Raw genomic sequence first — 18,061 nt, 5'->3', positions numbered from 1 at the left:
CAGAAGTTAAGCAGGGTCGAGCCTGGTTAGCACTTGGATGGGAGACCACCTAGGAAGACCAGATACTGTAGGCGTAAAAAAAAAAAAAAAAAAAAAAAAAAAATCACAAAGCTTACTACTCACTGAGTTATGAACTCTAATATTTTCTATTTGTTTTGTTAAATAGTGCAGATCATAACCCACTATACTGATTTCTTGGGTCAAGACCCACAGTTCAAAGAGCCCTGGGATATGAAAGAAAAATTTTTGTAGAAGTGAGAACGCTGAGTCCTTTGCTAGCTTCACCTGTGAAAACTTGGCTCTCACCAGTAAGTGGATCATATCCAAGACCTCTTTCTATTTAAATTTATCACCCCAAATTTTCTATCTTCACTCAGGTGATTTCTCCCCATCAGCTAATCAGGGAAGGCAGCATAGTTTTTCCTCTTTGCAGTTCTGACTGCCCCACACGTGCCTGCCACGCCCCTGCTCCTTATCTATGTCTGTTTCCAAGGGGCTGCAGCACTGTCAGCTGCTCAGCCCTCAGCCTGAGCCCATCCACAGCTGTTGTTCAGCCCATCAGTCCCAACACCATGGTACCTGTGAATGTCAGTGCCCAGGGTCTACCCTAAAGCAATATAACCTTAGAGGGTTAAAGCAAGTAAGTGCAGTATTAGCATGGATTTCCAGTGACATCTGTTTTGTCTTTAATGCTGCATCCCAGCAGCCTTCTAAACCATAAGAGATTGATGTCAAATTCAGGATGAGCCTTTTGCATTTGGAAATGGAAACTATGATTATATTTGGGGGCAAAATTCTCCAGAAAAGAGAGTATAAACTTTCCAGTACGTTAAAGTAAAAGAGAGAATTTAAATGCAGTATATTTACTTGTGGAGAGAGAAGGTTCTTTGGCTCCAATTCCAAAACGATTTTGAAAATAAAAAGTTTCTCAGAGCTTTACAGTAAATTCTTCTTAAATCAAAAAGATAACCATTTGCGTAATTTCTATGTATGCACTAAATAAACATACACACATAAGTACATACACACACCCACAAAATCCTCACTAGTGAGCAGTGAGAGTTCCCAAGCAGTGAAGTCTGGATAGTAAAGCTAGTTAAGGAGTTAAAACTGAGTGAGTCGTATTTTATGGGCTACAAGAGATTTGCACGTTTCTATCCACAGGATTCCGTGACCAGGCACTGTCTCAGCAGACAACCAGCAAACCCAGTGCAGGGCCATTGTGCATTTACCTTCTAATGTTGAGAAAAAAACGGTAATGCTTTAAGCATTCCATTATATACTTTTTCACTGAACAGCACTAGATACATATTTTTAAATAAATTTGAGAGAAGCAGGCAATGCAGGCTAATAAATAAAAAGAAACCATAAAGGATTATTAGTATGATTACATCCATGGATTACAAATTAGAGAAAAGAGTATAGCTAAGATTTTAAACACAGAACACTTGTATGAAAATATGTATTAAGATTCCATTTTGTATTTTCTTTAAAGAATTGTCACCTTCCTATTAATAATATCAAATAATGATAATGTTATCGATTATCTTGCATCAGGATTTTTCTCGAACACTTCACCTTTTATAATCCAGGATACACTTTAAGAAATTACTGTATTCATTCTATATATCCTACAGTATTTGCCAGGTGGTATAATAGTACATGCCAAAACTTGAGAAAACTTGTATTAACACTATAATAATATAGAAGGCATCAGATCACATTTCATTATTTTATTGAGACTTTTTCAGTTTTAATTGTCTATGGTAGATACAATTCTAGTGACCATGATTATATCAAGGCTCTGCTGTAATTATCAATAGCAGATGCAAAGTTGGCTGCCATGCCTTAGACACACATACACACACACACACACACACACACACACACAATATTGTACACTCCTGCATGCAAACGTATAGGAACTGTACATTCCTTTTACTAAAAACATGATTGCGCACAATTACTCTAGAATTTGTTAAGCTACCGTTGATTCATATAAACCTGAGAAAGCTCAAAATATCAAGTAACACTGTTTCCATATCGCTCATTCAATGGCACTATAATCACAAACAAACCTAGTTCAATTATCTATATTAAAATCACAGATAATATAAAAATAAACATTTTTGCAAAAGCACTAAAACATACTAGAATTCAAATTCACAAATTTTGATATGTCGCATATATTCCCCTTCATATTAATTGGTAATAATGTGTATAATACAATGTACAACAGAATAAAAAGTTGTAACAATTCAGCAGCCAAATATAATAGTTATCACTATAAAACACAGATTAACGTTACCAACTGAACAAGTAAAACAGATTAAAATTAATAGCATTGTTAAACTTGCTGGTAGTGTGTTACTTAAAAACTCTATCTCAAAGAAATTAAGATTATTTCACCTTGAGAAGAAACACAGCACAAAAATTTAAGCAGAACTGAGCACAGTAACTGATTATATCAGTTGCCTCTTTCTCTACCCATACCCTTAAAGTTTTTCCTTAAATTCTAACATTGTATCAATAACCAGATTTCTAAATTATAAGAGATCTACTTTGAATTTAGGACAAGTCTTTTGTATTTGGAAACAGAAGCTCTGATCATATTTGGGGGCACGATTCTAACTGCCCTGAAAGGACAATATAAACTGTTCTATAGTATCATATAAAATGCAGACAACACAAGACCCTGTCTGACTAAGATGTTTCGCATTTGCTATTGATCTTATGATAGTTGGACACCAAACTGTGTCTGTATAGAAAGAACTCAAAAAGGTAAACGTGCAAAAGCATTTCTAGAGAAAATTTATCACTTGTATCATGAAACAGATTTTCATACTTTAGATCAAAAAAAATCTGAAGACTTAAACATTTCAGGATACTGATATTTGAAAAGCATCATAATATACAATAACTCATTTTATCTATGCTCATTTATATTATGTAAAATACACCAGTGTGATATTAATAGTATACATTGTAATAAATATAATTTACATCAGTATGTTGGATCTTTCCAGGAAGTCTTTCAATATGTACATCTGAAGAACTGTAAGCTTTATTAATAAATACTCTTATGATAGCTACAATTTGACCAGCAAAGTTAAAGCTTCAATAGATCTCTAAAAGTTACACATCTTTATTGTCACTAGTCCAATTCCAGCTGCTGTAAGCACTGACATCTCTTGTATCCAAAGGCAGTTTAGTGTAGTGCACAAGTAGATTGAGAAAACCTACAGGTCATAGGTCCACATTATAACTGGTGAATTTGGTAAGAATTTTTAGCCAAAGACTGAAATTGAAGAGTCCTGGAAAATACAGTAGCAGATTTCATGCACATTTGGCTGTCTGTAGTTTTAATGCTTCCACATCCCCTAAGGCCCCAACAGATAGATGTCATCCAACCTTTTTAATCCATGAATAATGGTCTTGAAAGGATCAAGGGTTCCATAGCTAGCCAAGTGGCAATGTCATGGTTTTGTTCCATAGCTAGCCAAGTGGCAATGTCATGGTTTTAACTCTAAATCCTACACTCATGCTATCTCTCTTGTCTTATTATTTCAATGCAAACACAGTGATGTTCAAAGAGTCAAAGATGTCATTTGTGTGCCATACAACACCTTGAACTTGGCATTCAAATAGTTTTGTATTGTGAAATTTAGTTAACTGATAAGTTCTATAATTTTAGCAGTTCTTTCATCAAAATACCAACAGATATCTGCCTTTACCATTAAAATACTTGTTCATATCGTCATGTTTCATAACGATTTTGAGCCAAAAGATCACTCCTTCACCATTAGCACATACTCTTCTCAGAGCCCTCTATTTGCCTGGAAGGAGTTGGTGAGATCATTCTTCTTACTAATTGACATGCATTCACATGTCACCGTTGTCTATGAGATGCTAAAGAAGAAACACTCTGGGAAAAAAAATAATAAACTTGCCAAGAAGTAAAAGGGCTTTCTAACCACTCTCCGCCTCCTCACTGGATCCACACTCCACAAGAAAGTTCTCTGGAAGTTGAAACAATGTACTTAACAGATACTGGAAATCAAGCTGGGTATCCTGAAACCTACAAGGAAGAAAACTAAAGTAAATGATGAGGAAATACTACTGAAATGTGTACCATTAGCCTTTGAGTTTAAGGACCATACAGGCTTTGAAATTTCCCTGTTGGTCAAACTTAGTGATATTAATCTTGTCCCACTGAACATCATGTTTGACAGGGACAATACACTAATGACATATTTGAGACATTTTTCTTTGAGGATTTCACAACAGAAAAGCTGTAGGACACCAACCAAGTGAGAAGCCAGTTAACCTTCTCTTTCCTCCAAATGAGGATATGTAGGTAGGACATCTAGAAGTTTGTTGTTTTCTGTAATTCTGTGCATTAACACTGAACATCTAGAAAAAGAATCACTTTTTAAGAAGTTAAACACAGTTCTTCTTCATTGATTGGCCTTCGTGACCTGAGACTGGATAAACTGAAGAAACTCTAAGAAGAGCCGAAGGTCTCAAAAATCCACGATCCACCCACTCAGGCATCGCAGCAACTGAAATCAAGTCCTGACTTACCTGCCACTGTGTCCCACAGGTTCTTGACTTAAGACACAGCCCTAAACTGTTTTACTTACAAAATGCTTTCAACCAAGTTACTCTATCAGGTGCAGACTCTTGGTTTTATTGGAGCTATTTTTCACAATTAAACATTCCTTTGACACGAGATTTATTTGTTTGTAGTTATAAATTGTGTTACCTTACCTCATTATTCTACATCATATGGAATTTTAAGGTTTTAAAGGCTATAAATACAGCAATTCAACATTCAGTGAAAAACTGTTATAAAATCATTAAAGTATTTTATAGTTTTCTCATTACTGCCTGGCAGAGAAAAAATATAAAACAAAACACTGACCAGTGGTCTTTTCTTCAACTATTAGTAGTGTGATTAGTAGTTTCTGCAACTTTTCACTGCTATGGTCCCTTAGGTACTTAAAATTAATTCTCTTTATTTCCCTTTCTCATATATTTCCAGTTTTTTTCCCCCTTTAACTATGAGGATATAAGATCTAATAAAGGATTATAGCTTCTCATTCTATCACCACAACCTACACAAATTCTGCCTCCTTTTCACATTGCATTTAATGTTTTCTAACATTTCAAAGCAGCAAAAAAGAACCTTTACTCCATTGTTTTAATTTAAACTACAGTCCTTATTCTAAAAATGTCTTCTCCCCACTCACAGTTGCCTCATACATTTGAGAATATTCTCGTAGGCTCTGCACTGTGAATGACTGGCAAACACTCTCCCTCTGATAATACTACCTTCCTGCCCAACAGCAAGTTGAATAACTTGCTGACAGTTATTCAACTTTGATCTGTAGTTTATCTGTGATTTTTCAAATTGTTTTTACAGATGTGAGTGAGCATTTGCACTGGAACACAAACAAACTCCTAAGGCATTGCACAGCAGTGATGCAAGTAAAATGCTCTTCATCACAGGAAGTCTAACAGAGTTCATGGTGTTTACAAGGAAAGTACAAACACTTGGATTATTTTGAATGAGTTTTACCTGTAAGATAATATATGTAGGCTTTCATCATCAAACATTTAGGACCCAACATATAGTGAGCAGTTTTCTGGAAATAACTGAAAAATAATCATTTTTAGGTTTTTTAAATTCATTGTCTTTACTTTCCTTATTCAAGTCTCCAAGAAATTCAGTCAGTTACCACCTATGCATATAGGACCAAAAATGACATCCAGCTGAGATCTCTCTGTTCATCTGAGAGTAAATTGAGTTTAGTATTTTGCTATATCCTGTGCTAACTTTGAGAACGTAGAGTTTCAATTTGTTTCTACCACGGATTATTAAAAACATTAAAGACTAGATGAATCACAAACTCAGGATTCAGGTGGTAAGTTTTCTTAGAGCAATGATTAATATCAAAATAGTTCCAGTAATCAAGTGCACTTAAACAGAAAAGCTTGTAAAATTTAAAGGCAGAAGAGAAAGTAAATGTTTAACTGGTACAGTATTATTTTATTATACATACTTCTGGTTAGAAGGAAGGAAGGCCTTGAAAGCAAACCCAAACAAGCCAAGTGTGGGTGTGGGCATTTCCACTTTCTTTCTTTTTTTTTTTTTTTTAAACTCATTAATTTCTTGGTTTGATTTTCCTCTAAACTTTTAGAAACTTAAAGGGGTGCGGGGGGAGAACACTCGGTTCTATTAAGCATCCTACCATGTTACAAAAGTGGGTGTTTGGGGATTCTTGAGTCTTCACAAGCTCGTATCTCCATTCTGCTTGAACTCGGATAAAATATTGAGGGTCATGTCTTCACTCCTAGATTGCAAATTTGCCTCGCTTCTTCTGGAAGCTTTCCTGGTCGCTCGGGAGAGCCTCCTTCTGAAAGTATCTCCTGCCAAGAAGTAGAGAATGGGGTCCACACAACTGTTGAGACTTGCTAGACCTCTTGTCACCTGATAAGTGGCATAAACCCTGTCATTAAAAGCACACATTTCTGGGGTCTGAAAATCCAGCCGGGCCCTCAAATTCATCGTTTTCATTACATGGAAAGGGATGTAAGACACAGCAAAAACAGTCAGTACAATAATCACCAGGTAAATTGATTTCCTCCTCAGAGGTGAGTTGTCCAGATCTTTGTAAATCAAAGCTCTCACAATTAATCCGTAACAGCCCAGAATCAGCACCAAGGGGACACAGAACATGGCCACGGTCGTGCACATGCTGTAGATGAAATAACTTCGCAGGTACTCGTCTGAGGTGGTGTCATAGCAGGTGGTGGTTTTGTTTTTCCGGACCCCGGTGCCCGAGTAGAAAAGGATGGGGGAGATCCCCACCACCACGATGAGCCACACCAGCACGCTGATGTAGATGGCGTTCTTCTTCTTGAGCCGGCCCAGGGACTTGAGCGGGTACACCACGCCACTGTAGCGGTGCGCGCTGATGCAGGTGAGGAACAAGATGCTGCCGTAGAGGTTCACATGGAAGATGAACCTCTGTAGCTTGCACATGACATCCCCGAAGATCCAGTCTGTCTTATTAAAGTAGTAGAAGATGAGCGCGGGCAGAGTCAGCACGTACAAGAAGTCGGCCACCGCCAAGTTGAACATGTACACGGAGATGCCGCTCCACGGCTTCATGTGGAAGACGAACATCCAGATGGCCACGCTGTTGCCCAGGAAGCCGATGATGAACACGAAGATGTAGACAGCCGGCAGGTAGTAGAACTGGAAGCCCGTCTTGGTCAGCGAGCATTTGAACGAGGCGGCGACGGCGGCGGTGGAGGCGACCGTGCTGTTTCCCCAGGGCGAGCCCGGGACGGCCAGGAGGGCAGCCTCCGTCCCGTTGGGGACAGCCGACCACAGTATCTCGGTCATTCTCTGCTCCCGGACTCAGGCGGCGGCTCCGAGGGGCGAGCGGCGGCGAGAGGGCAGCGGCGACAAGGGGCGCAGCGCGCATCGGAGAAGCTGGCGAGCGGAACGGAGCGGGCGCCGGGGATCCCCGCGGGAGGGGTCGCGCGGGGGGTCGCCCGCGCCGGCTCCGGCCCCGCGTTCGCCGCGGGCCATGAAATCCGCCCGGGGCCGGGGCCGGGACCGAACCGGGTTGGCGAGCGGGCCGGCAACTTCCCCGTCCTGCTGGCAGCGCCGAGGTTACACAACAGGGCGTGCGGAGCCCCGCGGCCGACAACTTTCCGGCCGAGCTTCCCCGAGGGTCCGCGGGCCCGCGCCTGGAGCTCAGCGAGGTCCGGCCAAACTCACTGCGCTGTGCGCTCCGGCACGGGGAGGGCGCTCCCCAGCCTCCTTCCCCCGATCAACTTCGCCCGGGCATCCCCCTTCTCCCTACCCTGCGAGCGAGCGCGCGGCTGCGGGGCCCGCGCCCCCTCCTCCGCGCCCCCCGAGCTCGGCCCCTGGGGGCCGCCGGAGCGCGGGGCCGCAGACCCGTGCGCTTCTGGATCGCGTCCCGTTCGCCGTCAGCGCCGCTCGGGGCCCCCTCTCCTGGCCGCGCACGGTCCCGAGTGCAGGCGCAGGCGGGAGAGCAGGGCTCCCGGCGAGGGTGGGCGGAGTTTGGGCGCCGGGCGAGTCCGCGCGCCGCGGGAGGCGAGGGGTGTGCCTCCGCCCAGCCCGCTCGGCTGCCCGCCTGCGCCCTCCAGGGCGATCGCCCCGAGCCCCCGGCGTCTTCCGGGGGGCCGGTCTCCGCCGGGGCCGGGTGCGCTCCGCTTCAGCCCCGTCGCCGCTCCCGGAGTCGGCGACGAGGACGAGGGGCGCGCCGGGTCAGGGTTGGCTGCTGGGGAGCGATTGGCCCGCGAGCGCTCCTTCGCTCTTCCGCCAGCTATCTCGGCAAAGTGAAGTTGCTGACACACAGGAAACCCTTCCGACCGCTCAGAGCCTTCTGCTCACAAGCCTAGAGCCGACCCGTCCGAGGCAGACGTCCCTAGGGCCCTCGACAACCACGCCAGGTGCTCGCAGGTTTCAAGCAGCCAGCAGTCCCCCGCTGGGAACGCCCTGGCGTTGTACTGCGCCTCGCTGCACCGAGACCGGATTCCTGGCACATGCAGGAACCTGCTACTCCAAGACTGCCCGGGCTCTCAGAGGAGGGAGGGCTGGAGGTAGATGGGAGAGTCCCTTTGTGCCCTTCTAGTCTGCTTTTTCCTTTTTATAGCAATATTGTTTTCTTAGCTAATAATGATTTCAATATTGTTTCTCTTAATTAACCAAATGCCAATAAACCGAAGTCACTGGTAACAGTCAACGTGAGAATTTCAGAAAGGGCCTTGGAAAAATATTAGTAGATACTTCACGTTTGCTTCAGCACAATTTAACTTGATACCTACAACCTACCAACAACGCAAGCTCTCCAAATTCTCCTGTCCTGTACATATAAAGATCAGAGGCTGCAATAAAAAAAAATAATAATTTAAAATACATTTTTTGGAAGTAAGTGGAATATTAAATGTAGCTTTATATAGATAGATGTAAAGGATAATTACAACTCCAAAGTGATTAAGGTATGGTTTTGCATTTTATTACCAATCTTATTTCTTTAGGTTAAAGTGATTAGTCACAAATTATCTCCAGGAAGTACCTTAAAAATATAGGTTGGGAATTTTATTGAAAAACTTGTTGTCATGGCTGAATGCGTCAAAATTTTAAGCAATACATTTCAAAATTGTACTTAATTCTAACTGGAAAATAAATGAATTCTTTGCTGTTCAGGGACATATTTGAACGGGCCCACACAGGAATGGAACTTAGCACTTCTTAACATCTACTAATTCACTAATTTTATGTGAAATAGTAACAAAGACTTTTCTCTTAGAGGGAAAAAAAATCTGTAAAATATATACCATGAATATATATTTTTCTGGTCCTGGATCTTACATGATAGTTTTCTCTTAAAAAATAATTAGAGGAACACCAGGAGCTCATGGCTTTGACACTAGGAAGGAAAATTCCACACAAGACCTAGAGGGTCCTTTAGAGAAACACACATAGAAAGGACCCTATCTAAACATGGCATCGTGAGCACACTAGTATTTTGAAGTGTGGTCGATTGAACAGCATGAAAATAAATAATAAAACTAGAGTGATTAACAGGTAAAGGGCATGAATGCTGTTGTTTTTAAAACTGTCTTAACCGAAATAAGTTCTACTGGCCTCAGTTTTCTCATCTATAAAATGAGAGAGTTGGATTCGATTATCTTTTAATTTTCATTCCAGTTCCCAAACGAAGTGATTCTACAATTCTGAGACTTAATATGAATCATTTTTGTAGTGTTTGATTGGGATGGTACTAATTGAGATGATATTCTATTAAGAGAGTGAAGGAAGTAGAAAACCATTAAGAGTTCCATTGGTATTCAATAGGTCCTAACTCCTCACTCCTTTGCATTTTTCATTTGCAACATAAGCAATATGTATCCTCGCTCTGAAGTTCTCTGCAAATGCATTAACTCATAATGTGAGTGTTTTGAAATGTACACTTAGTCCAAATACCATTAAGTACTTTTAGAAAACTTGACACTTTACTAAGAATTTCGAGGAGACAGTTGTCCTAAGTGCACTTCTTTTTAATGATGTTAAAAAGGTAAATTCTGTGAACACTGTGTTTTCATTCAGGATATTGAACTATGTATTTATAATATGTTTAAGTTATATTTTAAATCAAAATTATTTCTTGTGGATACAATTTACACAAATTCGATACAATTTACACAAATTTGGTTATCATTTGTTGATAACTTTCTATTTATAAAACATCAAACTAGATGTAAAGAAAAAAATAAAATCCATCTAAGACCCAATAACATGTCAGCATTTTTTGGTATTTGAATACCAATTATAAATGCCTTAAAGGTATGAAAAGAATATGCTCCATCAATTTAAGTAACTCACCCTAAACATTTTGTATTAATTTGTTTAGTATTTGTTTAATTATGTAAATTCCTAACTTTGATTTTTATGATTTAGTTGGAAATGCAAATAACGTATGCAACTAATCATAATAATAACATGTAACAATAGCAATAATAATAATAAGCCTTTCTGTATATTCAGCACTGTGCAAGTCTAACAAGTATAGCATCTGTAATCCTTAAAAATATTTTATAGTGGTAGTTGACAATTGTATTCCTAGTTTATAAATGGTGAAGCTAAGGTACAGAGAGGTTAAGTAACTCATCCAAAGTCACACAGTAAAAACTGGGATTTAAACTTAAGTTATCTATCGCTAAAGCCCACAAATTTAACCACTATTCTATGATGAAATACACATAAGTACAGATATAAATAGGAAAATTACCTTTTAGTGACCACTACAGATTGAGCATAGAAAAGGTCGTTCCCAGAAGCCTTCTATAAAGAGAGAAAATTTGAGCCAGGTCTTAAAGGTACTGATAGAGTATTTCAGAAGCTTCCCAAATGTTCTACTTTTCTACTCATGCTTTTAAAAACAGCCAACAATTATGTAGTTTATGAAACGATTCCCCTGATTTCTCTGTCTTCCCTCTGGCTTTACATATAGCCATTACCTTACTACCGACTGCATTCCCTGTGTCGTACTCTCCATCCCCATGATCATCCTTCAGCTATTAATTTGTTCCTCTTTAACCCTTCACCCCTTTCTCCCAGCACACCCGACAGTCACCAGAATGTCTAACCGACGTACTGTATACCTGAAACTAATACAAAAAATAGCCAACAATTTATATAGGATCTGAGAAGGACTCACAATTATGGGGAAGTCAGATGTATTTAACCTCAGATTCAAATAAAAAAAGCTGCCCTTCTTGTGTTTGCAAAGATTCTCATAACCAACTTCTTTCTCCTTCCTTAAAGTCACAGGAAATCCAATAATCATGGAGGATGGGAAGATCATTGAAAAAACTCTAATCGAGGACCATAGGCATAAAAAGAAAAAAAAAAACCTGATAAACATAAACTATAAAATCTCTCAACTTTAGAGCTGAGGCTAAGAAAATGAGATTTGATTACATAAACACAATACTACAAATGCTAATTCTAATTTGGGTGGCAGTGTGAAAGAATAGAGTGTCAGTGGGCAGCGAGACTCACGATTTTGCACTTGACAATGAGACCCTCATTTAAGAGATAAGAGGATCCTTTGAGATCTCCTTCTAAGCATAATGACCAAGACGTGATAACTTCTGAGATAAACATTAGGAAAGTGGAGAGACTTTTGTATTCCCCAAGACGAAAATAGAAAGAAATTGGAGAGGAGAGAGGCTAAGGAATTCACAGCCGATGTCCTCTAATGAAGTCGGTAAAAGCGAGAGGGCTGAGTGGAGCGGAAGTGGAAAAGGAATATACTGAGAAAGAATGAAAGGATTGTCCAGTGCTGAGAAGGGCCCAGCTGCTCCTATAAATTATGCACTTGTCATGGATCCAATCAGTAGACTTCCTGAAATTTATTTCATTAAGAGTCACAGCAGGGGTATAGGACACAGAAGAGGAGACGGCCGGGTTGCTCCAAGGTTGGAATGAGAGGAGAGCAAGACACCAAGGAGGCCCTGAGAAAGAGAGGGAGAGGATAAAGGAGAGATAAGCAGAAGAAAGTGCAGGAAGGGGAAAAGGAAAAAGCCAGGTCCTTGCACAGAACAGGTGGAGACCTTTAGAAAGTTCGCTGAGCATTACTTTTCAATTATTGAGCTTTAAATCTGGGTGGGTGTCAGGAGACGGGTATAGGAGGTGGTGAGATGACACAAGTTACTTGTTCCTGTGGTCACAATAATGCCCCTACTGAGGACTTGCCCTTTGGCAGGTGACATTTAGCTAGCTTTTCCATCTGTGCCCTATTGCTTGCAGGAACCTATAAAATCTCAGGCCCTTACCTCTTTTACCATCCTTCAGAAAGTTTCCTGTTCCCAGGAGTTAAGAGTATTCAAGGGAACTGCTTTCCTGTATTCCCTTTTTAATATGGACCGCCCTTATCCCCATCCATGTGAAGCCCTAGTCCCTAGTCCTGGGCAGTTTAGAATATTTTCAAAATAGTTTTGTTAAATCTGTAATAAAAAGCTCCAGTCCTGGCTTTGTAGCCTTTGTCTTTCTCTAATCATCCTTACCTGATAAATATTCCCTTTGCTCTCTTTGTCTCTGACCTCTCTGGGTTCACTAAGGCATGTCTTACGACATTTATTGATAACAGATAAGAAATACTATATTATAAGCTAGTTCTTCTACAATTTTTTTAAATACACTTAGCTTTTTAAGAATACAGGGAAGTAAATGTTCATAAAGCCTGTGGGTATACAAACACCTTTAGAGCCAGATAGCCATATCTGGGGTCTTATACCATAATCATGGATCTGTGGAGAGTTTTCATGGATGTAGAAAGGATAAAAATATGACATTATTCAAGAGTTATTTGTCATCATTATTATATCTACCAGTTATAAGTTGTTGATTATTGGTACATCTGTATTTTGAATAAATAAACTAAATTCCAAATAGGCAAGTGAAAATCATATGTGAAAATAGATATCTTTTTTTTTCTTGCATTAAATCACATCTTCCACTAGCTCACTCCAAGGGCATTGATCTCAATTATGACCTGAGTGTTTCACATTCTTCAATATTAAAGCTAATAGCAATTGTTGTCACTCATATTTCAAATTTTGGCTCTTTGAAAAGTTGATAACAAATATTCACTGGTAGCAATCAAAAATGTGAACCAACTTTAAATAGATGATCATTGCGTCCATTTTTATAGTCTTTTTAGTTTAGATTCTTGTAGAAAGGCTGTCAGGATGAGCTAATCCCAGAGAGTCTTCCTACAATAAGCCAAACGTTGGACACTCTTCTGGAAAGATAGAAATCTGGGTGACCAAAGAGAGCACCCAATGAGTGAACATATACTAAAGTGAAATAGTCCCATTCGATTTTCATCTTCCAGCTTTAGCTCTAGACATCTGATACTACAGGCTAAATATTTGTCTTAGAGACTGCATTATAGTTATGATAACTAAATAAGTAAAATACTATCTTAGCTCACTGGCAACATCTACTTTGAGTCTCTTAGCACAGTTTCTCAAAATTAAATATGCATACAGATCACTTGGGGGAATCTTACTAAAAAGAAGTTGTAGGTATGGGATGAAGCCTAAGACTTGCATTTTAAACCAGTTCACTTGCATTTCTAAGCTCCTCATCCAACTATTATACTCTGGGTAGCAAGGTTTTATAGACTCCTACCTGATATAGCCTGTCAATTTAAAACCTTTGTAGCAGCTCCTATCCAACAGCTAAAACATCTTAAAGATTTAGGAATTTTGAACAATGGCATACATGTGCCATGTGTTATTTGGAATGCTTTCTATGTATAAGCTCATGGCACATGGTTTTGGAGAAGACAGTACTGGGTTCAAAGATCAGTTAGGACCACTTAACAGCTGTGTAACTAGACATATTGCCGAACCTGTCTGTGTTAATGTTTTTATTAAATAACTCTTATATCACAAGACAGCTGTGAGAATGTGATTGTGCAAAGTGCTTAACACTGTGCCTAGTACACAGCACACAATAAATGGTAGCTGTTATTATTATAGTCATTATTATCATTATAATTTGTAATACTCTCGTTTTTACCTTCATAAGAGGGCATTTGCATATAAGAAATCAAATCCACCGAAATCAGCCTGTGATTTCATTTGGAAGGGTACAAAAGTATGAGCTTCACAAGGAAGTGGACATAGGAACTTGAAAATCAGGGATTTTGCCAATTCTTTCTACTTTTCCAAAGACATTGGGTTTCTGTTCTCTGCCTTTCTCTATTTAACTACTTGGTTTTCTTTACCTTGCTCCTTTATCTCCCTTTTTCCTTCCTCCTTTTTCTTTCCCTCTCTCTGCTGATAAATTTTCTCTCTTTCTATGTGGATATGGCCCAACATGGCCACTCAAAGCCTAGCAGTATTTCCAATGATAAGTTCTTGGGGGAAAGAATCTGGACTGACATTGTCCAGTTCACCTTGGCCTGGCGGAGAAGGGAGTGGGCCACACAAATTGGAGCCTTCCTCCAGGGCTGAGTCACAGCCTCCAAGAAAAGAGAAGAGAAGGATGTGCTGTATCTCTTAGGGGATATGGGTACAGGTAAGATGTGATCAACTAATGAAACTGCTATCATTTCTGATGTAAAAGGCAATATGACCATGGATGTGATTGGTGGATTGGGAGGGGAGAGGAGGAAGAGAAGGGTTTCAGGAAATGCAGTTGTGACAAGCAAACTCCAGAGTCTCAAGGCTAGAGGATTATGCTTGTAGCCATTCCGAGCCTGGTGGAGAAACAGTGCTCCAGGGCTGTGGGGAGCAGGCCCTGGGAGTCTGATGCTGTGGCAGAGAAGTTGGAGAGAGTTAACTACCACTGAGAGCACCCAAGTGGAGATCTACGGAGCAAATGGAAGAGCTGAGCGGAATGAATGAACTAAGAAGTCAGAGGGCAGAACAATACTGTTGTCTCATCTATTGTAAAGAAAGCAGGAAAGAAAGGAATAAAAGGATTAAAAAGTCTTCCTTCAATCAAAGATAAATTATGAAGTCTGCTTCCAGTATGGAAATCAGCCCCGAGGAATGGTAATTGACACTGGGACCCTAATTATTAATTCTGTTGGGAGGAGCCTGAGGGACATATTTACAGTAATTTGAGTCCCTGGAAATGAGGAGTTTGACATGAGATTCAGAGCAGCAGAGGAATTGAATTTGGTTTAAATTGTAAGTACCTGAGGAGAAAGTGGGAAGCAAGGCTGGAAAAACTTTGTGGTGATTGCATTAACCAGTTATGGCTAAAAGCTCTGCATGTTCTTCTCAAGGATGAAATTTTGACTAGAGGATACATTATAGTTTACTTTAGCAAGATACCATGAGAGATTAACATCTCCGAAGTGGCAGATGCTAAAATGAAAGTGGCAGACTGGTAAGGGTAAGGATTAGAAAGTATATGTGTGAAGGACAGCTGTGACAAGGGGAAACAGAGCTGAACGACCAACGTAATACGTTTCATTTAGAGACAAAATTATTACCAGCATGGGGACACTCGGAGATGTGCCAAAGATAGACTTTACAAAGTCATGAAATTAGTGTTCAGTAAGTGTGGAAAAGCGGTCCAGGAATAGAAGATAAGGTCGATGTGCACAGTTACTTAAGAAAGAAAGAAAGAAAGAAAGAAAGAAAGAAAGAAAGAGAGAGAGAGAGAGAGAGAGAGAGAGAGAGAGAGAGAGAGAGAGAGAGAGAGAGAGAGAGAGAGAAATAGATTTGTAGTTGTGCTGAAGAGTAAGATTATAGTATTCACCAATAGCTTGTTATATGTTATATATTATGCAATCATTAACAAAAGGGGAACCAACCTGGGAACATCTGCTCAGAAAAATATGCAAGAAAAAGATGCAGGGCTCTGAGAGAAGGAACAGACACGGAACAGGCATTTCAAGAGCAGTAAGGGAAATAAAGCACTTGCTACTCTGACCTGGGAAGAAAAGGCAAAAGGAAGGGAGGATGTATGGGAAGATGAACAAGCACTAGATCTAAAAATAAGCTGGGATATGGGGAAAGGAAACAAATTCTCCTTACTGCAGAAAAGATCATCTTGGTTACAAGTTCTAGGAGGTACTGTATGAGAAAGAGAAAGGACCCCATTTCTTTATTTATCATGAGTAGAAAGACTGAAGAAAAGGAATATAACATTCCAAAAATACAAATATGCAACATTAAATATAGTAAGTGTGAAAAGCTCATATGAGGAACTTAGAATACGAGGAGCAATGGCATATGATGACATATGAGGAGATATATAAGGGAATGAGGTATAATTCTTCAGGCAAAGAGGAGAGGCAAAAAATATGAAAAATAGATAAATAGTCAATGGTAAAAGAAAAGCTGGCCATCAAAGAACCCTTTAAGGAGTAATAAACGCTGCAAGTCCAGATAGAGCAGAACTTAGAGTTACAATGTGATAATAATAATTTTAGGCCTCAGAAGATTGATTATATAACACTCTGGGATGAAAAGCATACATGTATGTGTACACATGGACCTGTGTGTATGTGTGTGTGTGTGTGTGTGTGTGTGTTTGTGTGTGCGCGTTATAAAAAGAAGTAAGAGTGAAGATGAAGGAAGGGGGACTTGCGGTTCTTTAGCAAGGAAAGTTGGAGAAGGATTATTGATTATCATGTGGATCATCTAAAATGTGATTAGAAAAGATGTGACTTAATGCCATGGTGACAGCATTGAAGAAAAAATTTAATTATTATCAGACTTCAACATCTAAGAAGTAAAGGACATGATGGTATTTTTAGAAAAAATTTCTCTAGTTCAGTGGCCTCAGCTGAATTTCTTCTGTAGTCTTTCTGAACCAACTCCATCTCATATATTGCCGGCTTATGGGAGATTGTTAGAATGTCAAGTATAATTAAATAAAGAAGCTCACCAATCATTATAAAAATGTATTTCATGTCTAACAAAAATGATTATTAATCATGCAACTAATTATCCAAGGACGCACACACACACACACATGAACACAAAAAAACAGATGCAAAATTTCAGACCCTGGGCAACCAATGTTACAAATATTTACTCGACAAGAGAATTTTACCCTTAATTATATACATGTGAATATATATTTATGAGTAAATTTTAAATTAGGGCCCACCATGGTTGCATCCTGCCTTCCTGTCAGTATATATACATATCTTAAATGTTCTTAACCGTGGCAGGAGACTGTATATGGAAAGGTAAAGGAAAGAAAAGTAGAGTTTACTGGTATTACTAAACAGAAATGCCTGGCACAATAACAAAGGGCTTGATACATAAAATACAGAGACACACTAAAAAAGGACAATGGGAACCTGATTGTATTAAGACATATCATGGTGCATCTATTAAATTTAGATTAAGACTTTGAATCAGGCAAACTATAATTTTATTTTCAATTACAGACGAAGATAAAGTTCTTACCCCTTAAGTTATTGTTAAATCTTTATAACCCAACATTCCTTGCTCAAAAGTTTTCAGATAGGAAGGAATCAACATGGCAGATGACATGGAGATTTGGTATTTTAATGTAGTTCTAAATGAAATGGAAATTAAATTGAAAGAAAAAAACAGACATAAAAGAATTAGCATTTAAGGTACAGAAGTAAAATGGGTATTTAGTCTGAATTGATTAAAAGGACAAAGATGAAATGCTAAAGACAACAGAAAACATGAGAAAGACATATTTAAAAATACATTAATAACTATGAGAAGTTAGAATAAGAGCCATTATATTAAAAAAAGAATAGCAAAAACCAAACATTTATATGAAAAATATAAGGAAGATCCAAAGATAAATTAGAAATTAGAAACAGGAAAGTGAACATAATGATAAACTATAAACTATAGTTGTTTTTGAAAATAGGGGGAGCTAAGCCAAATGGTTTGGGGTATAGTAGTTATTCATAGCCATAAACAAGATAGTTATAAAAATAACAGTATATATTTAGTAAGCACTAAATATCAAGTCCACAACACTCTACATTTT

General features: G+C 39.2%; 1 protein-coding gene across 3 annotated transcripts; it reads right to left on the bottom strand.

Annotated features, from left to right (window-relative positions):
* Window positions 1-244: 244 nt before the first annotated feature.
* P2RY1 (purinergic receptor P2Y1) lies at window positions 245-7,911 on the bottom strand. 3 transcript variants are annotated; one of them, XR_001598737.2, is made up of 3 exons: window positions 6,255-7,911; window positions 5,582-5,658; window positions 246-4,078 (listed from the first exon to the last, which is right to left on the bottom strand). XR_001598737.2 is itself a non-coding variant. In XM_016159485.2 (2 exons), the coding sequence occupies exon 1, from the start codon at window positions 7,412-7,414 to the stop codon at window positions 6,293-6,295; it is 1,122 nt and encodes a 373-aa protein (XP_016014971.1). In that variant the 5' UTR covers window positions 7,415-7,911; the 3' UTR covers window positions 245-5,658; window positions 6,255-6,292. The 3 variants fall into 3 exon arrangements, 2 of the variants coding, with proteins under 2 accessions (XP_016014971.1, XP_016014972.1); XM_016159485.2 differs by having other exon boundaries at window positions 245-5,658; XM_016159486.2 differs by lacking the exon at window positions 5,582-5,658 and having other exon boundaries at window positions 6,255-7,910.
* Between the last annotated feature and the right edge of the window lie 10,150 nt (window positions 7,912-18,061).

Source organism: Rousettus aegyptiacus, unplaced genomic scaffold (genome assembly GCF_014176215.1).
Source record: "Rousettus aegyptiacus isolate mRouAeg1 unplaced genomic scaffold, mRouAeg1.p scaffold_m13_p_4, whole genome shotgun sequence".
Lineage (NCBI taxonomy): Eukaryota > Metazoa > Chordata > Mammalia > Chiroptera > Pteropodidae > Rousettus > Rousettus aegyptiacus.
The sequence above is the reverse complement of the archived record's forward strand: the minus strand, read 5'-3'. Positions and strand labels throughout refer to the sequence as shown.